Source organism: Colobus angolensis, unplaced genomic scaffold (assembly GCF_000951035.1).
Source record: "Colobus angolensis palliatus isolate OR3802 unplaced genomic scaffold, Cang.pa_1.0 Scaffold10, whole genome shotgun sequence".
Classification (NCBI taxonomy): domain Eukaryota; kingdom Metazoa; phylum Chordata; class Mammalia; order Primates; family Cercopithecidae; genus Colobus; species Colobus angolensis.
In genome coordinates, this window is record NW_012110919.1 from 17,899,127 (window position 1) to 17,910,035 (window position 10,909).

Sequence of the window (10,909 nt, forward strand, 5' to 3'; positions counted from 1 at the left end):
ATTATTTAAATTTGCTTTTCCCTCAGAGATATAAAGAGTGACTCATTGCTTCCTTTTTATTTCTTTGTGAACAACCGAGGTTGAGTATTGTTCTGTGTACTTAGGTGTTCACTTACCCACATTCTTGTGAGACCCACATGTTCACGCTCTATATTGTGCTGTTCTTTAAGACTGGAGAAGGCACACTTAACTATTTAAATACTAAGTGGAAGGTGCTGTGCTAGGTCCTAAAGGAGGTAATGCAGATGACTGAGATACCACCCCTGCCTTCTCACTGAGTTTATGCTTGAGCAGAAGGGATGGATGTGTACAGAAATAATAATCCTGTCGCCTGAGGGCAGGAGTTTGGCATCAGCCTGACCAACATGGTGAAACCCCGACTCTACTAAAAAATACAAAAATTAGCCGGGCGTGGTTGTGGGCACCTGTAATCCCAGCTACTTGGAGGGCTGAGGCAGAAGAATCACCTGAACTTGGGAGGTGGAGGTTGCAGTGAGCTGAGATTGTGCCATTGCACTCCAGCCTGGGTGACAAGAGCAAAACTCCGTCTCAAAAACAAACAAACAAAAAAAAGAAATAATGATCCAGGTGGCTACAAAGGACAGCTAAGAGGTGAATAATGTGTTATAGAAGCACAGAGTTAGGATCAGTGATTGATTCCTGACTAAGAGAGTATCAAGGAAGGCTTCAAAGAGTCGGTGGCATTTATTCCAGGCTGGAAAGGATGAGAAACATCTATTTAGAAGAACTCCAGGTTGGCAAAGCATCATGAACAGGTGTTGAGTCTATGATGTATTTTACATTCCATTCCTGAGAACATCTAGCATTAGTGTGGTTTGGGTTCTAACCATCAGTTAGAATAGTTTTGGTGGCAGGGAAGAGAATACCCAATGAAAGGAAGTTTTATCAACCGAAGAAACTGTGCTATCTCATAGAACAGGAGGCAGCCATTGTTTGGATTGATTCATCAGAGGCACCACCTTTTTTTCTCTGCCTTCCTAGGTGCTGACTTTGTCCTCAGATTGCGTTTTTCCCCATCCCAAGTTTGCTGCTTTCATCTACTTATTGTGTCATCTCAAAGCCACATTCAAAAGTAGAACAGGCGAGAATCTCTCTCCTTCAATTTTATTAGGGAAAAATACTTTTCCCAGAAGCCCTGAGAGAGAGCGTCTTCTGAAATGTGATCAGCCTACATCATGTTACATGCTCCACCTAATCCAATCAGTGGCTAGATGACATAAAATTAATTATCATGATTGTCGTAAATGAATCAACATTCACCTTTCCAGGATTTGAAAGGGGGTCACTCTCCTTGAACACACAATCCTCTCTAAACTGGGCTTCTATATATAAGGAAGAAGGTGGGTACATGTAGGTTTTGATTAAGCAACAACAGTATCTGCCACAGTGCTTGTAAGCAGACATTAAATCAGAATTACACCAATATTGATAAATTTTCATCAAGAAGATATTTTCTGGATTCAGCTTTGATGAGCTAATTTAATTTTAGAAAAATTTTTCTATACATCATATGACATTTTCATTTTTTTCCATTTTCATTTTTGTTTTACTTAAACTGTTTTCATAGATACCAATTCTTTTCCATATAAGTTTTATGCCACAGATTGATTTCATTTATCTTTTTAATGTCTATGTTAAGTTTTATTGATAATATTTATAGGCTTTGACATTATTGGTTTTCTTCTTGAGACTCTTATTTGTCCTAATTATCTTGGACCAAATTTTGTGAATCAAGGAATTTTATGTTGACTGTTCCTATCAATAATCTTTGTTAGGAACTGGATAAGAGACTGAGTATATGTATTTCTCAGTAAATCCATGATGAAATTGTGACAAATTTTTTTTTAGATATGCTAAAAATTAATCTGTTGTTCAGTCTGTGGTATTGCAGGACTCAGCAAATCAGGGTCATGTGAGCCAAATCTGGCCTGATGCTTGTGGGGCTGCAAGCTAAAAATGGTCTTTACAGATCAACTTTTGCAATCTATTTAATAATAGGCAGCATTAATTTTAATCCCAATTAGGAGAATGTTACCCACATCCACAAAATTAATTTAATTCTTCTCATCAGTAGACATGTATTACAAAAATTATATTCAATTATTACTATTACACTGGATTTTTTTTTTTTTTTTTTTTGATTCTTGCTCTGTTGCCCAGACTGGAGTGCAGTGGCACGATCTTGGCTCTCTGCAACCTCTACCTCCCAGGTTCTAGTGATTTTCCTGCCTCAGCCTCCTGAGTAACTGAGATTACAGGTGTGCGCCACCACACCTGGTTAATTTTTGTATTTTTAGTAGAGACACTTTCACCATGTTGGCCAGACTGGTCTTGAACTCCTGACCTCAAGTTATCCATTCACCTTGGCCTCCCAAAGTGCTGGGATTACAGGTGTGAGCCACTGTGCCTGGCCTTACATTGAATTTTATCAATAAATATTTCATGGAAACTTGTTTTCTCTCCTGTCATATAAATTCTATATAATATTCTTGATGTTTACTATTGGTCCACAAACCCTAAAATATTTACTATCAGATCCTTTACAGAAAATATGTGCTAAACCCTGCTCCATTGCATTGCTAACCTGATTCTTCTTCTGAACACTTATACTTTCCCTACTCTACATTAAGGCTCTGCTTCATTGGGGTTACAAACAACAAATGGCGAAGAGCTTAGTCTGTTCAGGTTTTCATAACAAAATACCATAAACTGGGTGGGTTATGAACAACAGAGATTTATTTATCTATTGTTTATTCTCAAAGAATTATTAATTAACAGAGATTTATTCTCCCAGTTCTGGAGGCTGGGAAGTCCAAGATCAAGGCAATAGCAGATTTGGGTGTGGTGAGGGCCCACTTCCTGGTTCGTAGATGGCTATCTTCTCGCTATCTTCTCTCTTCTTCTCAGAGGGGAGAAAGGGGTATGGGGGAGCTCTTTGGGGTCTCTTTCATAAAGACACTAATTTCATTCACAAGACTCATGACTGATCACTTCCTAAAGGCCCCACCTTCAAATATCATCATCATCTTGGGGATTAGGTTTCAACACATAAATTTTGGGAGGGACACAAATATTCAGTCCATAGCAGTGAGTGAGTTCCCTATGTTTTTAGGGTTGAAATTGTAGTCTGTCCTGCTTCAGTTAGCAAAATACTGACTGGATGACTGTGATCACATTGGTCAGTGATAAAGGGAAATGCTCTTCAAACTCTAACACATTGTGTCAAATAAAAACAAAATTGACATAAGAGTTTTAAAATAAAAGTCAATTTTGCTTTTTTTTTGTATTAAAGTATGATGAGTCTAACATGTTGGAAAAGCCAAAATATTGTTTCAAAGCATCAACATTTCAGAGAAACATAGTCTTTTGAAACTTGGGAGAGTCGACAGGACTTTTACTTTTTCCTACTGTTTCCTACTGAAGTTAGCTTCTTTTTCTTTCCTTTAACAGATGAGGAAAAAGAAAATAATAGAGCATCCAAGCCCCACTCCACTCCTGCTACTCTGCAATGGTAAGTTTCCATTTTTAGCAAGTTCTCTCTTCGGAGGATGCTCATATCTTCTTACCTATAGGATAGGATATCACTTGGATATTTTAACATTGTCATAACTTGACATCCCACAACCAACATGAAATCTATTTAATTTGCAGTATATGTAAAATGCTCCACTAGCCTTAGATCTAGCCTGGAGATGGGAATTTTCATATTTTATTTTAGGGTAGATGTTTTTTCTGTTATCCAAACACTGGCAAGGACTGGATTCCCCATGGTGTTATTAATTGATTTTAATAGAATCCATTATTACGATTTATAATAGAAACAGATGTCTGTTGACTCTTACCAATGAACCCTTAATTCATAATTAATTGCAGCTATATATAATTATTTTAACATTAATAGCACTAACAAGAGTAATCTAGAATGGCTTTCTCTTTAATATTTGGCATTCCTGGGCTTGATGAAATATTTACTGATGTTTAAGTGGTTGCATTTGTGTTTGGTATTTACAGATAAATTCTCCTCTAAAAGCTTTAGTTGGAAATTATGTTGTAGCTTTGAACACTAGAGCTCTCTATGCCTGAGATTCACACCATGGAGAATCTTGGCCATTGAAGGTGATTATTCCTGTAGCAGTGCAGCCCAGCAAATATGAAGGAACTAAGGAATGAAGGGGAAGGAAAGAGAAATGGGGAAAATAAAGGAAGGGGTGCATGATATGTACCCCTCCATGCTAGGCACTTTATATATATGCCTCATTTCATTCTCACAGTTCTGTGGAGTTGCTGTTGTTGTGCCCGTTTAACTGATGAGGAAAATAAAGCTGAACCAGTTAAATCATTTGCCTGAATAGGCACACAGCCAATCAGTGGCAGAGGCAGGAACCTGGCTGGGTCTCTTTAACTGCAAAGCTCCTTTCCTTGGGAAGAAAGGAAAAGAAACATTAGGAAGGATAGAGAGAGAGGATAGATCAGAAAAGGAAGCAGATGGGCTTTAATGAGCAAATCATATTAGATTCTCTAGTCTAATCCATCCAGAGGTGAGAGGAAAACAACACTGGGAGAAAGCATTCAGGAGCGTAACTCAATCTTCTCTAACAAGAGCCTCAGCAGTCAGATTGTTTTGCTTCAAGAATAGCAAAGGTTGTTTTCAAGAGCTCTATTTTCAGCCTTTTGGCTTATTTCCATCATTTGTTCCTATAGACCTTTTCCTCATTGCATTTCCTGCTTTTTGCTTTATTTAAAAATTCTACTTTACTTCTCAGATCAAATCTCCCCCTTCACCCTTCCCTAAGTATTACAGCCACGCAAGTTCCCATAGTGCCAAGACATCAAATGAGGCATCGATGTAAAGGACTTTGGGAGTGAGAGTTTTTAGAAATGCACGGAATTGACAGACTTTTTTTTTTTTTTTTTTTTTTAGGTGGAGTCTCACTCTGTTGCCTAGGCTGGAGTGCTGTGGCGTGATTTTGGCTCAGCGTGATTTTGGCTCACTGCGACCTCCGCCCTCTGGGTTCAAGTGATCCTCTTACCTCAGCCTCCCAACTAGCCGGGATCACAGGCGCCCGCCAACATGCCTGGCTAATTTTTGTGCTTTTTGTAGAGACGCGGTTTCACCATGTTGGCTAGGCTGGTCTTGAACTCCTGACCTCAGGTGACCCTCCCGCCCCGGCCTCTCTAAGTGGTGGGATTACAGGTGTAAGCCACCACACCCAGCCAACAGACATTCTTGCTTTAATAACCTGAACATGTCATATGTTTCAGAGTAAAAAATTTGAAAGGAACTAGAAGAAAATCACCTTGTTCATGTCTATTTTTCTGTGATTCCAGGACATCTGCCTGGCAACAGTGAGACTGTAAATGGTGCAGTCTCTGAAATCAAGCTGTCATGGCTTAACTCCAGCTCTGCCACTTACAAGCTGTGAAATCTTGGGCAAGGTCCTTAACCTCTCTGTGCCTCAGTTTACTCACCTATAAAATGGGGACAGCAATAGTGTCTAGCTCATAGGGTCATGAAGATGAAATCAGTTGTTCCATAAAAGGTGCTTGAACAGCATCTGGCGTGGGGTAGGGGCTCAGTCGATCCTTCAGCTCACACCTTCCTTCTGAGACCCACAAGGACAGCCTGGAGCAGGCCCCGTCTCCTCCCTGGCATAGGCACGGCCACATCTCCTTCTATGCTACCTAATTCTGCACAAAATATCTGTTCTTCTAAATAAAGGGTCACATAGATCATTCCAGAAGAAATTTTACTCTCCAAGTCACAAGGTCAGTGAACTTTTTTTAATGATACATCTATTTTCAAAGCCAAACCAAATTTGGGAATTTGTACATTTTAGCCTTATTCTTATCAAAAGCCATCAAGTTGTTTAAAGAACATTAACGTTTCCTCTAATTATCTTTATATTATATGTTTTAGAATTTCAGTCATTAACTAATTCGAGAAATGTTTACTGAGCACCTGGTATTTGCTAGGTCCTTGTTCTAGGCTCTGGAAATGCAGTGATGGATAAGGTAGACCAAGAAAAGGAGCCGATGATGGGGGAAATATCTATATCTCCATCTATAGATATAGGTAGATAGGTAGATACATAGATAGATAGATTTTTTTTTTTTTTTTGAGACAGAGTTTTGCTCTTGTTGCCCGGGCTGGAGTGCAGTGGCGTGATCTCGGCTCACCGCAACCTCTGCCGCCTGGGTTCAAGTGATTCTCCTGCCTCAGCCTCCCAAGTAGCTGGGATTACAGACATGCACCACCACACCCGGCTAATATTGTATTTTTTGTAGAGACAGGGTTTCTCCATGTTGGTCAGGCTGGTATCGAACTCCAGACCTCATGTGATCCACCTGCCTCAGCCTCTCAAAGTGTTGGAATTACAGGTGTAAGCCACCATGCCCAACCGAAATATATGTATATATTTAAACTGATGACACTCAGGGTGCAGTGGCTCACGCCTGTAATCCAAGCACTTAGAAGGCTGAGGTGGGAGGATCACTTGAAGCCAGGAGCTCAAGACTAGTCTGGGCAACATAGTGAGACCCTGTCTCTGCAAAAAACAAAAATCTTAGCTGGGCATGGTGGCATAAACCTGTAGTCTTACCTACTCTGGAGGCTGAGACAGGAGTATGGCTTGAGCCTCAGACTTTAAGACTATAGCAGACTGATTGTGCCACTGTACTCGAGCCTGGGTGACAGAGCAAGACCCTGTCTCTATTTTTAAAAATTACTAATGATTGACAGATAAACAAGTAATGTATTAGATAGTGAGAAGTGCTGTGCAGAGACTTCAACTTGGCTAATAGGATAGTGTCTGAGAGGCTATTTCAGGTTGAGCAGTAAGGGCAAGCTTCTCTGAGAAGGTGACATTTCAGTGGATAGATGGATGACACCATGACAGTGTGAAAACCAGGGACAGGAGAATGTTCCAGGTGGAGAGAACAGCTTCTACAAAGGCCCCACTATTGTAGGTGGCCTCTCCAGATTGAGCAGAGTTGTGCATCCAGGTGGTTTATTAGGGCATGTGCCCAGCCTCCACACCCATGGGAGTGTGAGGGACGCTGGAATAGACAGAGCGGGTGTTGGACAGTGAAGAGGTTATCACAGAGGCTTCAGCCAATCCTACAGGGAGTTCTGAGGTGGGGACGGCCAGTTAAAGATGACCTGAATCAAAGCAACAGATCCAGGCCTTTATCCCCAGCCCCATTGTCCATCACTGGATACAGGCTGCCCCCAGGGCGGGGTGTCACTTGGGAGAGGCAGTTCCCTTCATGTTTTGCTGAGGATCACTCCTTGGAAGGATTTAGCCTCCCAGCAGGGGGAACAATGTCTCAGTGCCCCAGGGCCATCTGGGCACACACAATATCCACCACTCCTTCCTGGGATGGGAGCAGGCTGAGCTTGCTGAAGGACCAACGAGAAGGTGGCCCATGTGGTTGGAGCATAGCACACAAGGAGGAGAGTGACACAAGATGAGGCGGGAGAAGCGGGCAGGGGAGAGGGTACGTAAGCAGTAAGGAAGAGAAAGTAGGACATTAAACTTAGATAGGAACAGTCATGCTTAAAATGGTGGTGGAGGACAGGTGACCTCCTATGTAAAGTTGCACATGTATCATTTGTTTAACAATATTGTTTCAGTATAAAAACTTTATCTCTGAAAAGAGAGTGGATGCACCCTCCATTTTACAAGGAAAAGTGACATAATTTACAATGTGCCCCCTTTTTGCTCTGGCTGCCATGGGGTTGAGAGCAAAATCTGATGCTTACATACTTTTTCAATCTCTTCTTTCCTTTGTCTAATTTTCTTCTTCTTTTGTAAGCTTAAAAAAAAAAAACAGTATATAAGTAAATTTATCCTGTTGTTCCTTATTGTTCCCCCTGCTGGGAGGCTGAATCCTTCCGCCTCATCTTGTGTCACTCTCCTCCTTGTGTGCTATGCTCCAACCACATGGGCCACCTTCTCGTTGGTCCTTCAGCAAGCTCAGCCTGCTCCCATCCCAGGAAGGAGTGGTGGATGCTGTGTGTGCCCAGACTGCCCTGGGGCATTGAGACAGCCTCCCCACTGCTGGGAGGCTGAATCCTTCCAAGGAGTGATCCTCAGCAAAACATGAAGGGAACTGCCTCTCCCAAGTGACACCCTGCCCTGGGGGCAGCCTGTATCCAGTGATGGACAATTTACTCATATCCTGGGTGCATTTAAAGTATATTTTTGCTTTACTTTTATTTTATTTACACAAGAAATACATTTCCTTGTTAAAAAATTAAAAACATTATAGGTAAGACTCCAGTCCATTTCTCCTTGTAGTTCTTTGCCTTCTCCTCAAAAGCAACCCTATTACCAGTGAGACATGTGTGTGCATGTGTGCACCTGTGTGTATACATATGTGTAGATATGTATTACAGATATGCATTTGCACACATATGTATCTGTAGAAGTTTCTGAACTGTAGTTTTTAATTTAGCATTGTCTCCTTTATAAAAAGCATGCAGATGTATCACACTAAAAACATGGACCCACAACCTGTTATGCTATATTGATCCACTACTTGCTTTCTTCCTCAGTAGAATGTCCTGAAGCTACACCTACGGTTCATAAAGAACAACCTCATTTTAACTGCAGCGCAGTGGTCAGCATAAGACAATGGCAGAATTAATGTTGCCATTTCCCCTTTTTTTTTTTTTTTTTTTGAGAGAATCTTGCTCTGTCACTCAGGCTGGAGTGCAATGGCGTGATCTTGGCTCACTGCAACCTCTGCCTCCCAGGTTCAAGCAATTCTTCTGCCTCAGTCTTCCAAGTAGCTGGGATTACAGGCACACACCGCCATGTCCAGTTAATTTTTGTATTTTAGTAGAGATGAGGTTTTACCATGTTGGCCAGGCTGGTCTTGAACTCCCGACCTCAAGTGCTCCAGCCTCCCAAAGTGTTGGGATTACAGGTATGAGCCACCACACCCGGCGCCACTTCCCTTTTGATGAACTTTTAAGTTGTGTTCAAATCTCATCTTTGCCATTGCAAATAGGGCCTCACAGAACATCTTCGTGTGTGCCCCCTTGGACACCGTGGGAGTGTTTCTTCATGTCTGTATCAAGACGCAGAATTGTTCCATTAACACTTGAAGTGTTGATGGGATTGCAAAATTGCCCATCAAATGGCTTTACCATTTTGTATCTTCATCTGCAGTGCAAAATACTTACAAAACAAAACAGGAACCTAACGCTACGACAAGCATCTCATTCTTTGAGGCATTTATGTCCTTCATGCTGTGCCCTCTCTCCAGCAGCAGTGGCCAACCCCTGAGGACAGAGAGCAGGGCAGGCGCAGGAAAGGACACTGGCTGCACCAGTAAGGCGCCCGCCACCCGCCTGACAGTGCCGAGCTCTCCTGGGACATTTGGCTTGTTATTGGAATTGGGTTAGGAGCTATTTGCTTCTCCTTCTTCCCCTTCCTTGCCACAAACCCCCTCCCTCTCCCCCTAGAACAAATAACACCGCTCTAAGAACAAATAATACAGCAGCCAAGCAGCCTAAAATAATTGAGGCCACGTGATCTGGAGGCAACTCCCAGCAGAAAACAGGCAAATATTGTCAAATGCCTTCTGCCAAACACTTTCCAGCATCCTTGGTCACGAGGGTTAGTAAATCCCAACTCACTGGGGATGGTGAGCGCTGCTGGAATCCCAGCCGCACAATAACCTCTATTCATGCAGAGAATTTCGAAATGGAAAGCAGCCTGTTCCGTAGTCCCGGCCTACTTGCTGCCAACACATGCCTCCTCTGTGGCCCGCCCTCGTCTGCCACCCTTGCCGCCCTTACCCAGAGCTCCTTGTGCACCTTCTGGGTGGGGACATTTTCCCTTCCAGCAATTTACCAAAGAAATGAGGCTCTTCCAAAAAAGAGGAGGACAGAAGATCAACTTGTCACTTTCAGGGGGGGATTGGGGGCAGATTTTCCTTTCTTTTGAAAAAAAATAAATTGAGGACTGGACTGGTTGACAAGCTATCAATATTCCAAATTAATATGAAACAAAAGAAATTTAGAATTTCTCTTTAGAATGTTCTGGAAGGTCATAGGTAAGAAATTGGGTTTGGCATTGTTCCAAAGAAGAAATACATTGAAGTTTTAGACCAGATCACAGCTGCTAGACCAGACTCATTGGATGTAACGGATAACTGACATTCTGCACCCATTTGTGACTTGATTCTTACTCAACAGCGGCAGAACATTGTCTGCTTTCATAATATGAGTTAGGTAACATAGTTCTAAAAAGGGAGGCTGAACACTTTTAGCTCTGAACGCAACCAGTGTTGACAGATAGTGCCACTAGATGTGACTGTGTCCCTCCAGATGACCTCAGCTACAGATGGAGAAAGGTCAGTTAAGCTGGACAACCCCATGCCAAGGGCAGAAATGTCTCAGGGAATGAGATGCTGTGTTGTGGAACCACAACTTTAAAAAAAAAAAAAGTATTTTGTGCTGTGGGTAAATGTGTCAAATGGTAAAGCCATTTGATGGGCAATTTTGCAATCCCATTAGCATTTGAAGCACATGTACCCAGCAGCTCTGCTTCTTGATGCCGGCAGGGAGAAACACTCCCACACAGGTGTGTAAGGGGGCACATATGAAGATGTTCTGCACGGCCCTATTCATAATGGCAAAGTGTAGTAGAGATGAGTAGACACTGGGTATAGGTGGAAAGGGACTGCTGAGGAGGTAGCTGCTGGTAGGGGATGGTGCCAAAATCACCTCAGCTACTGTCCAGGACCACCAGAGTTCTGGGCTGCAAACCTGTAGCCTAGGCCCCAGTAGAAGCATTGGGAACCGAATGGAAATCACAACACTGTGTTTAATACATTGCCTAGTTTTATCAAAAAAAAAAAAAAAAAAAAAAAAAAA

At 42.1% G+C, this 10,909-nt stretch overlaps 1 protein-coding gene and 1 long non-coding RNA gene across 2 annotated transcripts in view; one reads left to right on the top strand and one right to left on the bottom strand.

Moving 5' to 3' along the window:
- Window positions 1-10,909, bottom strand: part of LOC105507126 — a 276,554-nt gene that overhangs the window by 140,533 nt on the left and 125,112 nt on the right. The gene's annotated exons all lie outside the window — the stretch shown is intronic.
- Window positions 1-10,909, top strand: part of RFX4 (regulatory factor X, 4 (influences HLA class II expression)) — a 163,198-nt gene that overhangs the window by 38,489 nt on the left and 113,800 nt on the right. Inside the window, exon 3 of the mRNA XM_011937009.1 lies at window positions 3,472-3,532. Coding sequence (XP_011792399.1) covers window positions 3,472-3,532 — 61 coding nt within the window. The remainder of the gene's footprint in view (window positions 1-3,471; window positions 3,533-10,909) is intronic.